At 40.8% G+C, this 25,000-nt stretch overlaps 1 protein-coding gene across 2 annotated transcripts in view; it reads right to left on the reverse strand.

The window, feature by feature from the left end:
* Positions 1-25,000, reverse strand: part of LOC133640371 (kinesin-like protein KIF26B) — a 71,384-nt gene that overhangs the window by 39,429 nt on the left and 6,955 nt on the right. For both annotated transcript variants that reach the window (XM_062033755.1, XM_062033754.1), the window contains exons 3-5: positions 18,109-18,510; positions 16,505-16,620; positions 16,212-16,383 (exon numbers count right to left, since the gene is read on the reverse strand). In XM_062033755.1, coding sequence (XP_061889739.1) covers positions 16,212-16,383; positions 16,505-16,620; positions 18,109-18,510 — 690 coding nt within the window. The remainder of the gene's footprint in view (positions 1-16,211; positions 16,384-16,504; positions 16,621-18,108; positions 18,511-25,000) is intronic.

Here is a 25,000-nt window from a genome sequence, read left to right on the forward strand (position 1 = left end):
TCACATGCTCTTATTGTGAAGAGGGTGGATGCAGGGAAAGAAGGTAGCATACTAAGGTTTGCATGCTCTTATTGTGAAGAGGGTGGATAGAGGTTAAATGAGGTAACATGCTAAGGTTCACATGCTCTTATTGTGATAAGGGTGGATGGATGAAGGTAAGGTACTATCGCTATATTAAATCTTTCATCGTGCGGATGTAAGACTTTTTAAATGTCAGGATGACATCATCATTATTTGAAAGTGTGTTGCATGATCATAATTGTGATCATGGATGCAGAAAGTGTTGCCAGCTACATTTATGAGGCTTCAATAATTCAAGGGACACTTAAACAAGCACAGATGGTTTTTTCCTCTACTCTGGCACGCATATCATTTAGCACGCAGAGGCCTTAAGTGCTGACGTGTTATCTGTAATGCATCCAAACATCCATAATATCATATTATACCAATAATGCCATATAATATCCACACCAATAATACCATATAATATTCACACCAATAATACCATATAATATCCACACCAATAATACCATATAATATCCACACCAATAATACCATATAATAACTACACCACTAATACCATATAATATTCACAGCAATAATACCATATAATATTCACACCAATAATACCATATAATAACTACACCACTAATACCATATAATATCCACACCAATAATACCATATACTAGCAGAGGCAAATCCTGAAGGAATTGTGTGTGAATGCTCCAATGCTGAAGTTGAAGTGAAATGCTGACAGAATGTAGTATGAATGTAAGAATAGTTTGAATGTTGGAATGGTTTGAACGTTGAAGAGCTGACGCTGAACTGAAATGCTAATGGAATGTAGGATGAATGTAGAAATGGTTTAAATGTTGAAATCCTTTAAACATTGAAATGGTTTGAATGTTGAAGAGTTTGAATTTCCAGTAAAAACGGAATTTGGTTTGGAACTTGGAAAACTTTTAGTTTGAATGTCCAGGATGAGTGGAATGTGTTGATGTTGGAATGGTTTGAATAGGTTGAAAAATGTGGGAATTGTGCAACTTGGAAAAATGTCCCATTCATTTCAATGGGAACTTCCTGGAAGTTTGGGAATTTTGGGAAAAATTAGGAGCATGAATGTCCTGAATGAGCTGAACTGGTTGGTGTTGGAATTGTTTAAATCGGTTAAGAAATGTTGAATTAGTAACAGTTTTTAATATGAGAAATTCCTGGAATTTCGGGAAACCCGGGAATGTTTCTAGTTCCTGACTAAGAAAAATGTTTGACAGTGGAACAGTTGAAAGGGGATGAAAAAAGGAAAGGGAATAGTCAAACGAAAAAGGTTGGAAATAGGGTTTAAAAAAAAAAAAACAGGAATTCCTGGAAATTTGTTGAATGTGGAAAAATGGTAGTTTAAATGTCCAGGATGAGTTAAATGTGGTTTGAATGGGTTGGAGAATGTGGGAATTGTTGAACTTTGAAGAATGTCCCGTTGATTTCAATGGGAATTTCAGAAAAAATGGGGAATTTCGGGAAAAGCGGGAATTTTTTTTAAAAACTTGAATGGTCTAAATAAGTTGAAAGGGTTGGTGTTCAAATGTTTCAAATCGGTCGAGAAATGTTGAAGTAGTAACACGTTGAATTGAGAAATGGTATTACGGAATTCCTGGAATTTCGGGAAAACCGTGAATTTTTCCAGTTCAAAAAAGAAACGTTGGGTTTTTTTTGTCCTTATTAAGAGGAATGTTTTGACGGTGGAACGGTTGAAATGCGTTGAGAAAAATGTGGAAGGATTAGTCGTTAGAAAAAAGGGTGGAAATAGGGCTTTGGAAAAGCAGGTTTCTGGAAAATCCTGGAATTGTTTTGAAGTTGGAAAAATGGTAGTGTGAATTTCCAGAATGGTGGAATGTGTTGAAGGTAGGGATGTCCGATAATGGCTTTTTGCCGATATCCGATATTCCGATATTGTCCAACTCTTTAATTACCGATACCGATATCAACCGATATATGCAGTCGTGGAATTAACACATTATTATGCCTAATTTGGACAACCAGGTATGGTGAAGATAAGGTACTTTTTAAAAAAATTAGTAAAATAAGATAAATAAATTAAAAACATTTTCTTGAATAAAAAAGAAAGTAAAACAATATAAAAACAGTTACATAGAAACTAGTAATGAATGAAAATGAGTAAAATTAACTGTTAAAGGTTAGTACTATTAGTGGACCAGCAGCACGCACAATCATGTGTGCTTACGGACTGTATCCCTTGCAGACTGTATTGATATATATTGATATATAATGTAGGAACCAGAATATTAATAACAGAAAGAAACAACCCTTTTGTGTGAATGAGTGTAAATGGGGGAGGGAGGTTTTTTGGGTTGGTGCACTAATTGTAAGTGTATCTTGTGTTTTTTATGTTGATTTAATAAAAAATAAAAACTAAAAAAACGATACCGATAATTAAAAAAAAACGATACCGATAATTTCCGATGTTACATTTTAACGCATATATCGGCCGATAATATCGGCAGGCCGATATTATCGGACATCCCTAGTTGAAGGTAGAATGGTTTGAACAGGTTGAAAAATGTGTAAATGGTGAAAGTTTGAAAAACGGCCAATTCATTTTGAATGGGGAAAAATGTCCCAGAAAACCTGGAATTCTGGGAAATCTGGTAATTCCCAAATAGGCTGAACAGTTTGAAGTTGGAACGGTTTGAATCGGGTGAAAAAATGTGGAAGGTAGAGCAAGAATGATAAGTAGTTGAATAAATAGATGAATTTTGGTGTAGAAAACCACATGTGTGAATGTTTTGGAGCATTCACACAACAACTACATATTTTGTCATGAAAAAAACACAGAATCAAACCTGAGATTAACCAAAAATTAACACTTAAGAGTGGCAGCTATGCATTATGGGTTCATGGCAGCCATATTTGTAGTCCACTGCAATCTGGGCAAAGTCTTTTTCATTGCGCTTCATTCTTTTCATTTCATAGCCTGTACAATTATCTAGGAAAATGTTTCTAGAAAACTCTCTGGATCAAATGTCATCGTGCAGAATTAAAACAAGGCACTACTCACTACGGTTTTGCTTATCTCTAAGATATATATGAAGCTGTACAGATAGAGAGCAACAGAGATAGACAGACAGTGAGCGAGATTGATAGAGAGCGAGATAAAGACAGCGACAGATGATAGAGAGAACAAGAGATTGAGAAAGTGATAGATAGAGATCAATATATATATATATATATATAGAGAGAGAGAGAGGGAGAGAGAGAACCTTAACCCAAATTAATGAGTTGTCACGTTTTTCCTATAAACTATAAGCCTGCCTTGAGCACAGACAGAACACAAAATCCCTCAAAATAATAAGTATTTAAATTGTCTGTCAAATTATAAAAAGAAAACTCCATTTGTTTTTGGGCTTTCACAGAACCCTGCAATATGTGTAGTATATTGAATTTTTGCATCTGTGATGTCACCATCCATCCATCCATCCATCTTCTTCCGCTTATCCGAGGTCGGGTCGCGGGGGCAGCAGCCTAAGCAGGGAAGCCCAGACTTCCCTCTCCCCAGCCCAGACTTCCCTCTCCCCAGCCACTTCGTCTAGCTCTTCCCGGGGGATCCCGAGGCGTTCCCAGGCCAGCCGGGAGAGATAGTCTTCCCAACGTGTCCTGGGTCTTTCCCGTGGCCTCCTACCACTCTAGGGAGGCGTTCGGGTGGCATCCTGACCAGATGCCCGAACCACCTCATCTGGCTCCTCTCGATGTGGAGGAGCAGTGGCTTTACTTTGAGCTCCTCCCGGATGACAGAGCTTCTCACCCTATCTCTAAGGGAGAGCCCCGCCACCCGGCGGAGGAAACTCACTTCGGCCGCTTGTACCCGTGATCTTGTCCTTTCGGTCATAACCCAAAGCTCATGACCATAGGTGAGGATGGGAACGTAGATCGACCGGTAAATTGAGAGCTTTGCCTTGCGGCTCAGCTCCTTCTTCACCACAACGGACCGATACAGCGCCCGCATTACTGAAGACGCCGCACCGATCCGCCTGTCGATCTCACGATCCGCTCTTCCCTCACTCGTGAACAAGACTCCGAGGTACTTGAACTCCTCCACTTGGGGCAAGATCTCCTCCCCAACCCGGAGATGGCACTCCACCCTTTTCCGGGCGAGAACCATGGATGTGATGTCACATCTTTACTTAATAAGTGGCAATTGCATCATACCTTATAATTGTTCAGCAAACATTCTAAGTTACGGTTTGGTCATTAACATGAGCAGCGATTGCATCATATCTCATAGCTGTTCAGCCTATCATTCTACGATAACATGAGCACCGATTGCATTATACCTTAAAGGCCTACTGAAAGCCACTACTACCGACCACGCAGTCTGATAGTTTATATATCAATGATGAAATCTTAACATTGCAACACATGCCAATACGGCCGGGTTAACTTATAAAGTGCAATTTTAAATTGTCCTGGCAAACGGAAACGTCTATGTATGATGACGTATGCGCGTGACGTCACGACGGCAACGGAAGTATTCGTACCCAATGTGTCACCATACAAACTGCTCTGTTTTCATCGAACAATTCCACAGTATTCTGGACATCTGTGTTGGTGAATCTTTTGCAATTTGTTTCATGAACAATGGAGACTGCAAAGAAGAAAGTTGTAGGTGGGATCGGTGTATTAGCGGCTGGCTGTAGCAACACAACAAGGAGGACTTACTTGGATAGCAGACGCGCTAGCCGATGCTAGCCGCCAACCGCATCTGTGATCGGGTGAAGTCCTTCGTCGCGCCGTCGATCGCTGGAACGCAGGTGAGCACGGGTGTTGATGAGCAGATGAGGGCTGGCTGGCGTAGGTGGAGCGCTAATGTTTTTATCATAGCTCTGTGAGGTCCGGTTGCTAAGTTGTTAAGTTAGCTTCAGCGTCGTTAGCAACAACATTGTTAAGCTTTGCCAGGCTGAGAATTATTAACCGTGTAGTTACATGTCCATGGTTTAATAGTATTGTTGATCTTCTGTCTATCCTTCCAGTCAGGGGTTTATTTATTTTGTTTCTATCTGCATTTGAGCCAGATGCTATCACGTTAGCTCAGTAGCTAAAGAGCTTCGCCGATGTATTGTCGTGGAGATAAAAGTCACTGTGAATGTCCATCTCGCGTTCTCGACTCTCATTTTCAAGAGGATATAGTATCCGAGGTGGTTTAAAATACAAATCCGTGATCCACAATAGAAAAAGGAGAGTGTTTGGAATTTAATGAGACCTTGTACCTAAGTTACGGTCAGAGCGAAAAAAGATACACCCTGCACTGCCTCTCTAGTCCTTCACTCTCACGTTCCTCATCCACGAATCTTTCATCTTCGCTGAAATTAATGGGGTAATCGTCACTTTCTCGGTCCGAATCTCTCTCGCTCCATTGTAAACAACGGGGAATTGTGAGGAATCCTTCCTCCTGTGACGTCACGCTACTTCCGGTACAGGCAAGGCTTTTTTTTATCAGCGACCAAAAGTTGCGAACTTTATCGTCGTTGTTCTCTACTAAATCCTTTCAGCAAAAATATGGCAATATCGCGAAATGATCAAGTATGACACATAGAATGGACCTGCTATCCCCGTTTAAATAAATAAAAATTCATTTCAGTAGGCCTTTATAGCTGTTGCGCAACAAACCAAGTTATATGACTCTGAGTCATACGTTGGTTTATGTCATGTTATATGAATTTGGCGTATTCGGCTGCAAAAATGTCCAAAAAGAAGTTCACCTGCAAGTTTAACAACAAGACAAAAAGTCAAAGCAGCACTTCTCTGATATTGCGATAGTGCTATCTCCAAATTGTCTCCACTCGCTTTACATTGGGAAGGCCAATGGTTGCAGAAAGTCCAAAGTAATTTAATGCACTTTTAAGAAGAACCAAATGTTGAAACTGGGAGTCAAGATGGTGCGTGTATAAGTGAATTGCCTGTGTCAGCCTCCCAGATAATCAACATGTTTAAAGCAACAGTTTGAAACAAAAGTTCTGCTGAGCTGTGACATTTCATATCGGATTTTACATTGAGTCGGGATGTTGATTGGCTGTCCGTTATTTTGTTGATATTTATACTTTGTCTTATATTTTTGCATCTATTGTAGTTTTTAAGCAATCAATCATATTGTATTTATACAGCCCTTTGTCACAACTGCCTCAAAGGGCTTCACATACTCATTGTATTTATCAGTCTTTTTTCAATTATTATTATTATTTATATTATTATCATAATTATTATATGAGGATTGTATTAATAAATAACTAAAATAAACATATGATTAAATATTTTATTTTATGTAATATATTCTATTGGGGACGGCGTGGCGAAGTTGGTAAAGTGGCCGTGCCAGCAATCGGAGGGTTGCTGGTTACTGGGGTTCAATCCCCACCTTCTACCATCCTAGTCACGTCCGTTGTGTCCTTGGGCAAGACACTTCACCCTTGCTCCTGATGGCTGCTGGTTAGCGCCTTGCATGGCAGCTCCCGCCATCAGTGTGTGAATGTGTGTGTGAATGGGTGAATGTGGAAATACTGTCAAAGCGCTTTGAGTACCTTGAAGGTAGAAAAGCGCTATACAAGTACAACCCATTTATCACTTATCATTTATTTATTTAATTGACTGTATTTATTAAATATTATTATTATTATTATTGTTATTATTTAATGATTGTTATAAATAAAAATATGAATAATTATCTTATTTCATTTTATATATTATATTTTATTTAATGTATTTGTTAAATATTGTTATATTAGTATTGCAAAAATAATGGTTATTTATGAATTTATTTATTTATTTTTACTCATCAATTTATTAAGGTTATAATCTGGATCAACAAATGAAAGACAAACATCACAAAATCATTCAAAGATTGTGAAACAGTTACAGTATTGGCACGACTAGTGTCAGTATCGTAGCAATACCAAAATGTGCTCTGTAACTCTAACTCTGTAATTCTTCAACTGTAACTCTGTAACTCTGTAACTCTGTAACTGCAACTCTTTAACTCTGTGACTCTGTAACTCTGTAACTGCAACTCTTTAACTCTGTGACTCTGTAACTCTGTAACTGCAACTCTTTAACTCTGTGACTCTGTAACTCTGGAACTGGAACTCTTTAACTGGAACTCTTTAACTCCGTGACTCTGTAACTCTGTAACTCTAACTCTGTAATTCTGCAACTCTAACTCTGTAACTTTAACTCTGTAACTCTGGTATTGTAACTGTAACTGCAACTCTTTAACTCTGTGACTCTGTAACTCTGTAACTGTAACTCTGTAGGTATGTAACTCTGTACCTGTAACTCTGTAATTCTTTAACTCTGTAACTCTAACTCTGTAACTCTAACTCTGTAACCCTGTAACTGTGTAACTCTTTAACTGTGTAACTCTGTAAGTAACTGTGTAACTCTGTAACTGTGTAACTCTGTAACTGTGTAACTCTGTAACTGTGTAATAGTAACTGTGCAACTTTTTAACGTTGTAACTCTGTAAGTCTTTAACTCTGTAACTCTTTAACTCTGTAACTTTTTAACTCTGTAACTGTACCTTTGTAACTTTTTAACTGTACCTATCTAACTGTAACTGTTACTCTGTAACTGTAACACTGTAACTCTTTGACCCTGTAGCGGTGCAACTCTGTAACTGTGACTCTGTAACTCTACAACTCTGCAAGTGTAACTTTGTAACTATTCAACTGTAACTCTGTTACTCTGTAACTCTGTAACTGCAACTCTGTAACTATAACTCTGTAACTCTCTGACTCTGTAAATCTTTAACTCTGTAACGCTGTAACTCTGTAACTCTTTAACTGTGTAACTGTGTAACTGTAGACTGAAGCTATAAGACAAGGAAAGGTGGTATTGATGGAGCCCACTGCTCCCTGCGGAGTAAAGGATGAGGAAGGAGAGAACAACATGGAGGCATTAGCGTCACCTAATATTGCATCATTGAGGAGGGGGTGGGGGCGATACAGGATCTGCTGTAAATGGACCGGGATGTTTTTACAATTCAATATGGCGGTCAGAAGACTTACAAAATAGCATTTGTGGTCTGGAAGGCTTCTTGTGATCCACGTGTACTCTTAGGATCCATCATACTTTCAAACTGGAGCTTCTCCAATATGCACAAATGCAAAGTAAATATTAGCTATTTAAACCAGCAGTTGGGTCTGTGGCTGTTAGGGGAAGACTCCTAAATGATAGCATACGGACACAGTTTGTGGAAATGATTAGGTTTGAAAACACCCCGTATGCTAATGTTGATGACCTGTTGTACTCGTGTGCATCAAGTGTTGAAGGTGTTTTTGTCACGGCGCGGATGCGAACCCAAGATTCTTCCGCAGCAGGTTCCCACACTCTATCTGGCAGCATGCCAGTACACGCCCCTGCACGCGCCGTGCGCACCACGCCCACGCTTCGCCGCAGCTGCAGGCTGTCTTTTATCTGCGCACCTGGCAGCAATCAAGAGAACAGCATAAGATCCAGTCAGTCCTTTGATCCTACGCCGGAACGTCGTTAACGCTTGTAGTAAGCATTACGTCTCTGGCATCCCTCTCGTTGTCCTCGCCTTGCTTTTGTCTTTTGCCCCTTTTTGTCTTGTTGACTGATGTCCCTTGTTCTCCTTGCAGTTGCCTCCCTCAATCCTCGATCACTCGTTTTGGACTTGGACATTGTTGCTTGCCGCCTGCCTTCGACCACCTGCCTGTCCCTGGATCACCCTTGTGCCTACCATCCATCACGCATGTACAACATCCTCTTGAATTATTTACATGGTTAATTCTACACTTAATCCTGCAACCAACATTTAGAGTAGCATACACATCCCACACAATCATCAAAGGTTACAATAAAGCTGGTAACCTTAAGCTCTTTGTGGTGTCGTCTCCTTCCAACCCTCACGTACATAACAGTACGTTCCGGCCAACCATGTCGGAACCAGACGACACCCCCCAGCCTAGTCTCGCTCCCCAGGCTCGGATCCCACGAAGTCCGGACTTGGAGGTAATGTGCTCAGTCCTTAAGACGCACCAGACTCGTTTTGAGGCATTAGAGGACAATTTTGAGAAAACTTTCACCAAGTTATATACTAAATTGGACCAGCTAGGCCACAGGCCAGTGCAAGACTTGGTAACAGGACAGCATGCTACACCAGCTACTAGCTCCGGTAGCACTTCCCTTAGCCGGGAGCCCAAGATTGCTAGCCCTAGGTTTTTTGAGGGTGATTTTGAGCTCTGTAGGGGTTTTTTGGTGCAATATGAGTTAATTTTTTTGCACCAACCCTCGCGCTACACTACCGATGGGGCCAAAATTGCATTTGTTTTTTCGCTGCTTGCCGGACCTGCGCTCAAATGGGCTACTGCAGCTTTGGACAAGTCACTAGGTCTCGGCACCGACTACTCAGTCTTCCGGTCCAAATTTTTGGCCGTATTCGACCACCCCAAGGATGGGGGGGATGCCGCAGGACGCTTGCACACCATCCAGCAAGGAACTCGCTCGGTGGCAGCTTACACCCTGGAGTTCCGGACCACTGCGGCAGACAGCGGCTGGAACGACAGGGCCCTCCAGAGTGCGTTTCGTCGAGGACTCTCCGAGGAGATCAAGGACGGTTTGTTAAGGGACAGACCAACCTCCTGTGGAGCCCTCATTGACTTGGCACTGCGATACGACCAGAGACTTTTGGAGCGATCAACCGAGAGAGCCCGTGCAGTCGCTAGGAGACCTCGTGCAGTCGCTAGGAGACCTCCTGCAGCGCGAGCGACCCCTGTTTTCCAGTCTTACGGAGAAAGATCTCCTCCTTGTCAGGGAGCGATGTCAGCACCCGAGGCCATGCAAGTGGGAAGAACCCGTTTGGAGACAGGGGAGAGGGAAAGAAGACTGAGGCAGCATCTCTGCCTCTACTGCGGTGAGGCGGGACACATTATCCGCAACTGCCCCTCCCAACCTAGAGACCGGGTGCAACAGCAAGGTGGGGATCCTGGTAAGCCACACGACATTCCCCCAGGAACAAGGGAACCCAAGCATCCTATTTTCCGCCTCTTTAACATGGAACAATAGAAGGGTGGCAGTAAAGGCATACTTGGACTCTGGGGCTGACGATAGCCTGATGGACTACGGGTTCGCCCAACAGAACGGGATTCCCTTGGTGTCTCTTGACAAGGACCTTCCAGCCCAAGCCTTGGATGGACGTCCGTTGGGTCCCATTAAATACCGCACGGAGCCTCTACTACTCACCTTATCGGGGAACCATATCGAAACTATTCGCTTCTGGGTATTGGAGGCCCCCGTCGCTCCGGTGGTTCTGGGAAGAGCATGGCTGAGACAGCACGACCCACATGTCTCCTGGACTTCCGGAAGGATCATGGCATGGAGCACCCTCTGCCACGCAAACTGCCTTAAAGCAGCCTCCGGCCCCAGCAGACCCTTTAGGACCAACAAGCACCAGGCTGACTTAGCTTCCATCCCGGAATGCTACCACGACCTAGCGGAGGTCTTCAGTAAGGAACGAGCTCAATCTCTTCCTCCTCACAGACCATATGACTGCGCCATCGAGCTGCTCCCCGGTGCTTCCCTACCTTCCAGCCGCCTGTACAACCTGTCCCTTCCCGAAAAGGAGGCCATGAAGGAATATATCACGGAATCACTGGCATCCGGAATCATCACCCCGTCTCCATCTCCTGTGGCAGCTGGATTCTTCTTCGTGACCAAGAAGGACGGATCGTTGAGGCCATGCATTGACTACCGACATCTCAATAACATAACCATAAAGAACAAATACCCGCTACCTTTGCTCAACTCCTCTTTCGAACCTCTGGCCCCAGCAACCATCTTCACCAAGCTGGACCTCCGAAATGCTTACCACCTGGTCCGGATCAAGAAGGGTGAAGAATGGAAGACGACCTTCAATACACACCTTGGCCACTTTGAGTACAAGGTCATGCCCTTCGGCCTTACCAATGCTCCTGCTGTGTTTCAGATGTTGGTCAATGACATCCTCCGAGACATGTTGGACCAGTTTGTCGTGGTCTACTTAGACGACATCCTAATTTTTTCTCGCAATCCACAGGAGCACCAGCAGCATGTTCGTCTCGTCCTCCAGCGGCTCCTTGAGAACAGGCTTTTCGTCAAGGCAGAGAAGTGTCGTTTTCACGCTTCTTCAGTGGATTTTCTTGGCTTTATCGTCGAAAGGGGCCATGTCAAGGCCGATCCCGAGAAGGTCAAGGCCATGTTGGATTGGCCACAACCTGCATCTAGGACGGAACTCAGAAGATTCTTGGGATTCGCAGGCTTCTACAGGAGATTCATTCGAAACTTTAGTCGAATTGCTGCACCCTTAAACGCTCTCACCTCGTCCAAAATTAACTTTGTGTGGTCCCTTGAGGCCGACAGTGCTTTAGAGGCCGCAAGACCAGTTTTGTCTCTGCTCCCGTCCTCGTCCACCCTGATTGGGACTGTCCTTTTTTGGTCGAGGTGGACGCTTCGGACTCTGGGATAGGGGCCATACTTTCGCAGCGTTCTAAGATCGATAACCTTCTCCACCCATGTGCGTTTTTCTCCAGACGACTCTCTCCAGCAGAACTTAACTACGACGCTGGCAACAGAGAGCTACTGGCTGTCCATGAGGCCTTATCCGAGTGGAGACACTGGCTTGAGGGGGAAAAGCACCAGTTCCAGATCCTGACAGATCACAGTAACCTTCTCGCCATCTGGTCAGCTCGGAGGATCAACAACCGTCAGGCTAGATGGCAGCAATTTTTCTCCCGTTTCGACTACATTCTATCTTACAGACCCGGTTCCAAGAATCAGAAGGCGGACGCACTTTCTAGGGTGCACATGGCAGAGATCATCCACCCATCAACCCCCGAGGCCATCCTTCCTCCGACTCGTATAGTGGGGATGATATCCTGGAAGGTGGAGGATTTGGTTAAGGGCGCCCTTCACTCTCGTCCAGGACCTAGGGGCGGACCACCCGGAAAATTGTTTGTTCATCGCGAACTTCGATCCCAGGTTCTGGATTGGGCGCATTCCAGTTTGTTTTCCTGCCATCCAGGGTTCCAAAGGACCCTGTCCTTCATTCGAAGAAGGTTTTGGTGGCCATCCATGGCCGCCGACACACGTGAGTTCATCGCCGCCTGTACCGCTTGTGTTCGCAGTAAGCCGTCACATCGATCTCCAGCTGGCCTCCTTCATCCTCTGCCGATCCCTGCTCGTCCGTGGTCACATATCGCTTTGGACTTCGTTACGGGGTTTCCCGTCTCAAGAGGTAACAACACCACACTCACCATCGTCGACCGTTTCTCCAAAGCAGCCCACTTCGTTCCACTCCGCAAGCTGCCTTCTTCCTCCGAGACGGCGGACCTCCTCACCCTGCACGTCGTCAGACAACACGGAATTCCGATGGACATTGTGTCTGACCGTGGGCCCCGGTTTACCTCGAAGGTATGGAAGGCGTTTTGCAAAGGGATCGGGGCCTCGGTCAGCCTCACGTCGGGATATCACCCCCAGAGCAACGGGCAGGCCGAGAGGGCCAACCAGAGTCTGGAGACCATGCTCCGATGTGTCGCACAACGTCAACCTACATCCTGGAGCAAGTTTATTCCTTGGGTTGAGTACTCCTACAACGCCATGAAGAGCTCCGCCACCGGTATGTCTCCATTTGAATGCTCTTTGGGCTATCAACCCCCCATGTTTCCCAGCAGGAGCTCGAGATCGCAGTACCTTCAACCAGGGCTCACATCCGGAGGTGTCAGAGGGTGTGGAGAGCCGCCCGTACGGCACTGGTTAAGGCATCTGAAAGGATGTGCCGCAGCGCCAATAAACATCGCATCCCCACCCCGTCCTATCAGCCGGGACAACTTGTCATGTTGCTCGCCAAGGACCTCAGCCTTCAGGTACCGTCAAAGAAATTAGCTCCCCGTTTTGTGGGTCCCTACCCCATCATTTCCATAATCAACCCGGCATCTGTTAAATTGGCGCTCCCACCCTCGGTCAAGCGACACCCTGTGGTCCACGTGTCCCAAATAAAACCGGTGGCGGAGAGCGTTCTATCTCCCCCTACTCCTACCCCCCCCACCCCCCCCCCCCCCACCCCCCTAGGTTCCTGGATGACGGTGACCCGGTTTGGACGGTAAAGAAGATCCTCAGGGTCCGTCGACAGGGTAGGGGGCTGGTATACCTGGTCGACTGGGAGGGATACGGACCGGAGGACAGATCATGGGTGCCGGCCTCCTACCTTGCCGACCCCTCTCTTCTGGAGGACTTCTACCACGCCAACCCGGGGGCCCTCAGACGCTCGTCGGGTGCCTCGCCTAAGGAGGGGGGGTACTGTCACGGCGCGGATGCGAACCCAAGATTCTTCCGCAGCAGGTTCCCACACTCTATCTGGCAGCATGCCAGTACATGCCCCTGCACGCGCCGTGCGCACCACGCCCCCGCTTCGCCGCAGCTGCAGGCTGTCTTTCATCTGCGCACCTTGCAGCAATCAAGAGGACAGCATAAGATCCAGTCAGTCCTTTGATCCTACGCCGGAACGTCGTTAACTCTTGTAGTAAGCATTACGTCTCTGGCTTCCCTCTCGTTGTCCTCGCCTTGCTTTTATCTTTTGCCCCTTTTTGTCTTGTTGACTGATGTCCCTTGTTCTCCTTGCAGTTGCCTCCCTCAATCCTCGATCACTCGTTTTGGACTTGGACATTGTTGCTTGCCGCCTGCCTTCGACCACCTGCCTGTCCCTGGATCTCCCTTGTGCCTACCCTCTTGGTCAGACGAACTTTTCATCCATCACGCATGTACAACATCCTCTTGAATTATTTACATGGTTAATTCTACACTTAATCCTGCAACCAACATTTAGAGTAGCATACACATCCCACACAATCATCAAAGGTTACAATAAAGCTGGTAACCTTAAGCTCTTCGTGGTGTCGTCTCCTTCCAACCCTCACGTACATAACAGTTTTGGACACCATTGCTCCTGTCAAGGTTAGAAGGGTTCAAAGTAGGCAACAAATAAAGACTCGGTCTGGGAACAGAAAAGGGAGTGCCGCAGAGCCCAAGGGAAATGGCGCAAATCAAAGCTCCAAGCTCATGATGAGATTTACAAAGAAAAGTTAAATGTGTTCAACCAGACTTTGCATAGAACAAGGGGAAAATATTTTTCTGAAATCATCACAAACTGTAGTAACAACTGTCTAGTCCCGTTTGCTACAGTAAACAGATGAACAAACCCTCCAGTTTCACTTCCAGTAGAACTCATTTCTACATCAGAGTTTGCAATATTCTTCCATGATAAATTTCAAGGCATTAAAAATGCAATAATTCCTGGGAAACAAATAGCGACTCCGCAGCCAGCGAGTCAAGTAGAGCTGCCACATTTCACTCCTGTCACTGACAAAACAGTTGAAGAGATCCTCCACAGTCTGAGTCCATCAACATGTCAAGTAGGGTTACCACATTTCACTCCTGTCACTGACAAAACAGTTGAAGAGATCCTCCACAGTCTGAGTCCATCAACATGCTGCCTTGATGAGTTACCCACTAGATGTTACCACAATCTTCTCATCTAGTTAACATCTCACTTCAGACCGGAACAGTTCCAAAGACCTTAAAAACTGCTGTCACTAATCCTCTCCTAAAGAAGAGTAGTCTTGATGCCACAGTACTGAACAACTATCGGCCCATATCAAACCTGACATTTTGGGCAAGGTCCGAGGAAAAAATGGTATACCAACAGCTTAGCGACTTTCTCCTGTTGAACAATGTGTTTGATACTTTCCAATCAGGCTTTAGTTCCACCACAGAACTGAAACCACTTCTTCTTTTTTTACACGCGATTAATGTTTTTGACCCTCGGCCCGTTCTGTAGCTTGAGGACACGTGTAATGGCAACCAGAGACTGTCAGGTAAATACAGTTCGAGCGGAAGACGGCGGAGTTTGTAGTGATTTTAAAGATGCAGACGAACGAGGTAGCAGCGTGCAGTAAAAAGGGTATTTATCAATTAAACAGACAAAACAAAAAGCAAGAGCAGCAGGGAAGTGCTCCGAACGGCCAGACTATGAAAGAAACGGAACAAAATGCTGGAACGCGGCAAAAACACTTACTCGTAAACATGGAGCAGATGGCGTCAACAAAGTACGAGCGTCGCATGAAAAGGATTGTCTATCGTCACCCGTGAACAGAGAATAGAGAATAATGTCCCGACCAACCAATGGTGTCGCAAGCTCAACTTTTTTTAAATAGTGCTAATCAGGTGAGGGGAAAAGTGCTCAAAGGCAGGCGTAAAGCGATTACGAAAAAACACCAACACAACAGGAAGTGCCACCAAAATAAGTACACAGGACAGGAACTAACAATAAACACAGAAGAATACTAACAAATGCAACATAAGGCCTGTTGTAACCAGCCGTGACAAGTTCACTACACAATATTACCATAACTATGGTTTATTCTTTTATAACATATTCTGAATGATAGTCCGCAATTACAGATCGTTTAGCAGACTGAATATGACATTTTATTAATAAGTAGGTAGAGAAGGTTAATGCAGAGATATGAATGCCATTAACTTGTAAAGTACAGAATATCAGAAACATTTATTCAGGTATAAAAAATATCACTTAACATCTTTGGCAATCAAAGCCTGATCGGAACAATCCACATTTTGTGGTTTTAATGTGTGATTTTGCTATCTTAAATAAGGAAGTGTAGCTCCTCTCCTCTAAATGCAAGTGCTCCTACAGCAGGAATACAAATTCTTTATTCCTACAAAGTACCAATTCTGGCAAGTCACCAAAGCCCTGCAGGTTTTTTTTAATTCTCTTTTAACGTGTGTTTATATAATTTTAGTGTTGGGCTGTTTCAAAAGGCATAATGTTAAAAAAAAACATTTAATTTGAGCAAATTAATTGTTCAGTCATGGTATTAAAAACGTACATCTTTCTGCGATTATCGCGACAATTCTCAGTTAACAATGAACAATGCCATTAATTGCCATTAAATATTTTAATCTAATAAATACGTTTTTTTTTTAAATAATTACTCTATTTAGAATCGGTATGACTTAGAATCACGATTCGGATGCAAATTAATTTTTTTGTGCACCTCGACTGGCTAGTAGCCACATCGAGCTCGCTAGCTATAGAAAGATATAAAAAGCAGGCATGATAAAGGAATGAGGTCACCTTGCCAACATTTGGAGAGTCTCTGGTTCTGGTGGCAGCTTGCAGCAGGCAGGAGGGCACAGGCGGTGGACTCTTCTGGATCAGGTCCCTGAAAGCCTTGGAAACACGAGCAGGATCTGCATCACCATTCTGGCCTTTTTTCCTCAAAGTCATGTTGAGCTTCTCTGCGGCCCTGCAGACAACGTAAGAAGCCACCATAGATACCATTGCATAAGTATTCTTCTCATCTGTATTACTTATTATTATTATTGTTGTTATTATTATTGTTGTTGTTGTTATTAGGTGACATTTACCTGGCCAGGAAGGACATGGCGGCACTGTTGGCCATGGCGACCACCTTGGACAGGTGAGGCATCTTGGAGCTGGCGTGAACCAGATCAGTGCAGCGTAACTTGTTATCTTCTGCAGCCTGCCGGCGGACAAAGTGTTGTTATATGAATATTATTAGTCATAAGTGTTGTATGAATATTATTAGTCATAAGTGTTGTATGAATATTATTAGTCATAAGTGTTGTATAAACATTATTAGTCATAAATGTTATATGAATATTATTAGCCATATTTATACTTCACATATTTATATTTAACGTATTTATATTTCACAGATGTATATTTTACATATTTATATTTCACATGTTTAGATTTCACATATTATATTTCACATATTTATACTTTACATATTTATATTTCACACATTTATATTTCACATATTTGTATTTCACATATGTATATTTTACATATTTATATTTCACAAACTTATATTTCATATATGTATATTTCACATGTTTATATTTCACATATTAATATTTCACATATTTATACTTTACATATTTATATTTCACACATTTATTTTTCCACACATGTATATTTTACATATTTATATTTCACATATTTATATTTCATATATGTATATTTCACATGTTTATATTTCACATATTTATATTTCACATATTTATACTTTACATATTTATATTTCACACATACAGTATATGTCACGTATTTATATTTCACATATGTATATTTTACATATTCATATTTCACATATGTATATTTCACATGTTTATATTTCACATATTTATATTTCACATATTCATACTTTACATATTTATATTTCACACATTTATATTACACGTATTTATATTTCACATATTTGTACTTCACGTATTTATAATTCACATATTTATATTTCACATATTTATATTTCACTTCTTTATATTTCACGTATTTATATTTCACATATTTATATTTCACATTTATATTTCACATATGTATAATAATAATAATAATAATACCTGGGATTTATATAGCGCTTTTCTAAGTACCAAAAGTCGCTTTACATGTTAAAAACACATCATTCATTCACACCTGTACAGTATATTTTACATATTTATATTTCACATATTTATATTTCATATATGTATATTTCACATGTTTATATTTCACATATTTATATTTCACATATTTATACTTTACATATTTATATTTCACACATATGTCACGTATTTATATTTCAAATATTTATATTTTACATAGTTATATTTCACACATATGTCACGTATTTATATTTCACATATGTATATTTCACATGTTTAGATTTCACATATTTATATTTCACATATTCATACTTTACATATTTATATTTCACACATTTATATTACACATATTTATATTTCACGTATTTGTACTTCACTTATTTATACTTCAAATATTTATATTTCACATATTTATATTTCACCCCGACTATGGATCCCAAGAGCGTCTTCTGCGGGGTTAACTGAGGAGGCACATTCTCCTCCATGAGCAGAAGTACTTTTGAGCAAGGCAGCTAACAGGCAGTGGATCAGTGATCAATGAAGATGTCCATGGTTTCTAAGTCAGCGTGATGAAGACCAGGTACCTGATGGTGCGCGTAGAAGGTGACTCCATCAGGGTTAGACCCACGATGATGATAATGATGATGATGCTCCTCCATGTCCTGCTTGGGGCTCCTCCGTCTGAGGGTTTGCGGGGTCCTCCGAGGCGTCCTGGGACTCTGAGGGCTGTGGTCCAGGCCGTGTGGTTGTGAGGCAGACCGGTCCCCGAGTTTTACGGCACTCGGTCCCAGTCCAGTCCTCATGGTGCCGGATGTGGGACCTCGGCTCAGAGCCACGCGGACCGCCTCCTGTTTCAGGAGGTGGACTTTGGTGCCACAGACGGCACACTGGCCCTGGTCCCAGCAGCCCCGGTCCCTGGACTCGGTGCCGGAGCGGCTGTGGACACGCAGGTTGTCAAGAAGGAACGCAGACAGCTGGCTTGTTTCCTACACGGCAGAGGAGGAGCCATCAGACGTGGTCATCAGGATCAAGTCATCCTTTCACAATCACCTGTGCTTTGACAAATGATGAAACTTTCAAGTCTTCCTGGGAACCTTTACCTCAAAAAGCACAACCAAAATGTGGAGAAAAACCAACTGTGTTGATGTTTTACTGGTTTTACAGACTTGAAAGTAGACACGAGATGGCAGTAAAATACTCTGATGTCTAATGACTCTTTTCATTCATTAGCACTAATAATAGTGATCATTAATAATAATTACAGCAAAGTCTTCCTTATTGTCGTCCACAAGTTGCAGACATTCTCCGTGTATGTTTTACACTTGGAAAGTCTCCAACATTATTTATGTTCCAACACATTTACCTCGCACGTTAACAATGTTGTAAATATGTAAAATATAAGTATGTGAAATATAAATACGTGAAATATAAATATATGAACTATAAATTCATAAAATATAAATAATTGAAATATAAATATGTGAAATATTAATATATGAAGTATAAATATGTGAAGTAAAAATATGTGAAATATAAAAAAATGTGTAATATAAATGTGTGAAATATAAATATGTAAAGTATGAATATGTGAAATATAAATATGTGAAATCTAAACATGGGAAATATACATTTATTTATATGTGAAATATGAATATGTAAAATACACATATGTGAAATATAAATACGTGACATATATGTGTAGAATATAAATATGTAGAGTATAAATATGTGAAATATAAATATGTGAAATATAAACATGTGAAATATATATATATGAAATATAGATATGTGAAATATAAATACGTGAAATATTAATATGTGAAATATAAAAAAATGTGTAATATAAATGTGTGAAATATAAATATGTAAAGTATGAATATGTAAAATACAAATATGTGAAATCTAAACATGGGAAATATACATATGTGAAATATGAATATGTAAAATATACATATGTGAAATATAAATATGTGACATATATGTGTGAAATATAAATATGTGAAGTATAAACATGTGAAATATACATACTGTATATGAAATACAAATATATGAAATATTAATATGTGAAGTATAAATAAGTGAAGTAAAAATATGTGAAATATAAATATGTGTAATATAAATGTGTGAAATATAAATATGTAAAGTATGATTATGTGAAATATAAATATGTGAAATCTAAACATGGGAAATATACATATGTGAAATATGAATATGTAAAATATACATATGTGAAATATAAATATGTGACATATATGTGTGAAATATAAATATGTAGAGTATAAATATGTGAACTATAAATATGTGAAGTATAAACATGTGAAATATACATATATGAAATACAAATATGTGAAATATTAATATGTGAAGTATAAATACGTGAAGTAAAAATATGTGAAATATAAATATGTGTAATATAAATGTGTGAAATATAAATATGTAAAGTATGAATGTGAAATATAAATATGTGAAATCTAAACATGGGAAATATACATATGTGAAATATGAATATGTAAAATATACATATGTGAAATATAAATATGTGACATATATGTGTGAAGTATAAATATGTAGAGTATAAATATGTGAAATATAAACATGTGAAATGTACATATATGAAATACAAATATGTGAAATATAATTATGTAAAATATACATGTGTGAAATATAAATACGTGAAATATAAATGTGTGAAATATAAATATGTTAAGTATAAATATGTGAAATATAAACATGTGAAATATACATATGTGAAATATAATAATGTGATGTATAAATATGTAAAATATACATGTGGGAAATATAAATGTGTGAAATATAAATGTGCCATCTATAGTTAAAGTTAAAGTACCACTGATGGTCCCACACACACTAGGTGTGGTGAAATTGCCCTCTGCATTTGAGGGGAGCAGTGAGCAGCAGCGGTGGCCGCTCATTTCTGTTGCCAGATGAGAGACGTTAAGAGATTATCGTCACACCTCAACATCTTTAACAAGGAAATGCTGTCTCTTGGCAATGTCAGCATTGAACATGAAAATATGTTCTTAATTGGAGCTGTATTAACTTGGATCAGATTGATACCAACATGTTCAGTATCGCCCATCCCTACTGTCTTTTTTTTTACCAAAGCATCCACTGAGTACATTTCCTTTTTACAACTGTAGGGGGCGTCTATGAGGCTAAACAACTCAAGTGAAATGAGTCAAACAGAGAAGAATGGTAGTTATGAAAAACACTAGCATGTTTATTATTAACTTACTGAAATGGACTTATGCTGTCTTTAAGGTGAAGTGGACTGGTCATTGTTTTTTTGGTGACACCTAATGTCAATAATTTCTTGAACTCATGACGCAGTAAGTTGAAAAATGCGGACACGTTTGTTACTGGATACTTTCTAATACGCTTCTGCCTTGGAGACTTTGTATGTGTAAGTAATACGCAACTACAATTATGTGATGCTTGTTTATATTGACAAATGTCACCTTTTATCGTTCAATGATTATTACCTATGTCTAGCTTGTGTGATATTGAGTGCTTAGCCGTTGTGTAGCTGCTAGTTCCTAGTAGCCTATAGCCTAGCATGTTTACCTTTTGTAAATGACTTTAGTAAAATAGAATAAATTGTGTGTTTATTGGAGGACATTTAGATGTTAACTGTCTTTCCAGCTTTGAACAAGTAAACACTCTCCTGGACTGCTTGTATCGCACATGATACCACTCACAAGTAAACACTCTGGAGGACTGTTTGTATCGCACATTATATCACACACACAAGTAAACACTCTGCAGGGCTGCCTGCATCGAACATTAAATCACACACATGTAAACACTCTGCAGGCCTGCTTGTATCGCACATGATATCACACACAAGTAAAGACGCTGCAGGACTGCTTGTATCGCACATGATATCACACACAAGTAAACACTGTGCAGGACTGCTTGTATCACACAAGTAAACACACTGCAGGACTGTTTGTACCGCACATGATATCACTCACGAGTAAAAACTCTGCTGGACTGCTTGTATCGCACATGATATCACACACGGGTAAACACACTGCAGGACTGCTTGTATCGCACATGATATCACTCACGAGTAAACACTCTGCAGGACTGCTTGTATCGCACATGATATCACACGCAAGTAAACTCTCTGCAGGACTGCTTGTATTGCACAAGATATCACACACAAGTAAACACGCTGCCGGACTGCTTGTATCGCACATGATATCACACACAAGTAAAGCCGCAGCAAGACTGCTTGTATCGCACATGATATCACACACAAGTAAACACGCTGCAGACCGCTTGTATCGCACATGATATCACACGCAAGTAAACACTCTGCAGGACTGCTTGTATTGCACAAAATATCACACACAAGTAAACACGCTGCCGGACTGCTTGTATCGCACATGATATCACACACAAGTAAAGACGCAGCAGGACTGCTTGTATCGCACATGATATCACACACAAGTAACCACGCTGCAGACAGCTTGTATCGCACATGATATCACACGCAAGTAAACACTCTGCAGGACTGCTTGTATCGCACATGATATCACACTCAAGTAAACACGCTGCAGGACTGCTTGTATTGCACAAGATATCACACACAAGTAAACACACTGCAGGACTGCTTGTATCGCACATGATATCACACACAAGTAAACACGCTGCAGTCTGCTTGTATCGCACATGATATCACACGCAAGTAAACATGCGGCAGACTGTTTGTATCGCACATGATATCACACACAAGTAAACACTCTGCAGGACTGCTTGTATCGCACATGATATCACACACAAGTAAACACGCTGCAGGACTGCTTGTATCGCACATGATATCACTCACGAGTAAACACTCTGCAGGACTGCTTGTATCGCACATGATATCACACACAAGTAAACACGCTGCAGTCTGCTTGTATCGCACATGATATCACACGCAAGTAAACATGCGGCAGACTGTTTGTATCGCACATGATATCACACACAAGTAAACACTCTGCAGGACTGCTTGTATCGCACATGATATCACACGCAAGTAAACACTCTGCAGGACTGCTTGTATTGCACAAGATATCACACACAAGTAAACACGCTGCAGGACTGCTTGTATCGCACATGATATCACACACAAGTAAAGACGCTGCAGACCGCTTGTATCGCACATGATATCACACGCAAGTAAACACTCTGCAGGACTGCTTGTATCGCACATGATATCACACTCAAGTAAACACGCTGCAGGACTGCTTGTATTGCACAAGACATCACACACAAGTAAACACTCTGCAGGACTGCTTGTATCGCACATGATATCACACACAAGTAAACACGCTGCAGTCTGCTTGTATCGCACATGATATCACACGCAAGTAAACATGCGGCAGACTGTTTGTATCGCACATGATATCACACACAAGTAAACACTCTGCAGGACTGCTTGTATCGCACATGATATCACACACGAGTAAACACGCTGCAGGACTGCTTGTATCGCACATGATATCACTCACGAGTAAACACTCTGCAGGACTGCTTGTATCGCACATGATATCACACACAAGTAAACACGCTGCAGTCTGCTTGTATCGCACATGATATCACACGCAAGTAAACATGCGGCAGACTGTTTGTATCGCACATGATATCACACACAAGTAAACACTCTGCAGGACTGCTTGTACCGCACATGATATCACACACAAGTAAAGACGCAGCAGGACTGCTTGTATCGCACATGATATCACACACAAGTAAACACACTGCAGACCGCTTGTACCGCACAAGATATCACACACAAGTAAACACGCTGCAAGACTGCTTGTATCGCACATGATATTGTCAATATTGCACAGCATTTAAAAAAGTATTCAGTTTCCTGTCATTCAGTGTCTCCTTTTAGACACATGAGGAAGAAAAAGCGATGCTGTGTTTATCTATTCATGAATGAATGAATGAATGAATGAATGAATGAATGAATGGACGAGGTTGTGAAGATGTTTGAAGACACGTATACAACATGAGGCCATGATGTTGGGTGGATGCAGAGATGTGATGATGTGTAAGAATAAGTAACATGTGTCTGCAAACAACAACATGAGGACGTGGACATGAAATATTCATGCTTGCTTTGCAGACTCTGGCTGAAAAACGGCCTGGAGTACTTGGTCGTGAGAAGAGCAGATGATGGGTGTTGGCTGTATGACTGGAGTATGTAGGACGGGGGGCTTTTATTTTGAAGGAAGACTGTCACTTATATGGGTGTTGGCTGTATGACTGGAGGATGTGGGACGTTGGCTTTTATTTTGAAGGAAGACTGTCATTTATATGGGTGTTGACTATATGACCAGATTATGTGGGACGTTGGGCTTTTATTTTGAAGGAAGACTATCACTTATATGGGTGTTGGCTATATGACCAGAGTATGTGGGACGTTGGGTTTTTATTTTGAAGGAAGACTATCACTTATATGGGTGTTGGCTATATGACCAGAGTATGTGGGACGTTGGGTTTTTATTTTGAAGGAAGACTGTCACTTATGTGGCCACAGAATCAATAACACTCTTGTTTTAATTGGCAAACTCATTTGCTGCAAAAACAAATTTAAAAAATTATTTTCTCATCTGTCATGCTGTAGTCATGTTGTCTTTAGTTACATTCAATCAATAACTCATTCTCATAATGTATTATTTGATATAATAATTATAATGGAACTTTTTCAAAACAGTTACAGGAGATGACCTAAAAAAAAACATCCATATTTATACGTACATATATATATATATATATATATATATATATATATATATATATATATATATATATATATATATATATATATATATCCATCCATCCATCCATCCATTTTCTACCGCTTGTCCCGTTAGGGGTCGCGGGGGATGCTGGAGCCTATCTCAGCTTTAATCGGGCGGAAGGCGGGGTACACCCTGGACAAGTCGCCATCTCATCACAGGGCATATATATATATATATATATATATATATATATATATATATATATATATATATATATATATATATATATATATATATATCCATCCATCCATCCATTTTCTACCGCTTGTCCCGTTAGGGGTCGCGGGGGATGCTGGAGCCTATCTCAGCTTCAATCGGGCGGAAGGCGGGGTACACCCTGGACAAGTCGCCATCTCATCACAGGGCATATATATATATATATATATATATATATATATATATATATATATATATATATATATATATATATATATATATATATATATATATATATATATATATATATATATATATATAAATATATATATATATATATACATATGTGTATTATTTTCCCATAATTTTAAAAAATCAATTTATGTAAACATCGTTTGAAAATTAATTGTTATATGAAAAGAAAAAAATATATATACACACATTTTTTTCAGAATTTTCTAAATTCGACCTTTAAAGAATGATACGTACACAGCAT

Source organism: Entelurus aequoreus, linkage group LG23, assembly GCF_033978785.1.
Source record: "Entelurus aequoreus isolate RoL-2023_Sb linkage group LG23, RoL_Eaeq_v1.1, whole genome shotgun sequence".
NCBI lineage: Eukaryota > Metazoa > Chordata > Actinopteri > Syngnathiformes > Syngnathidae > Entelurus > Entelurus aequoreus.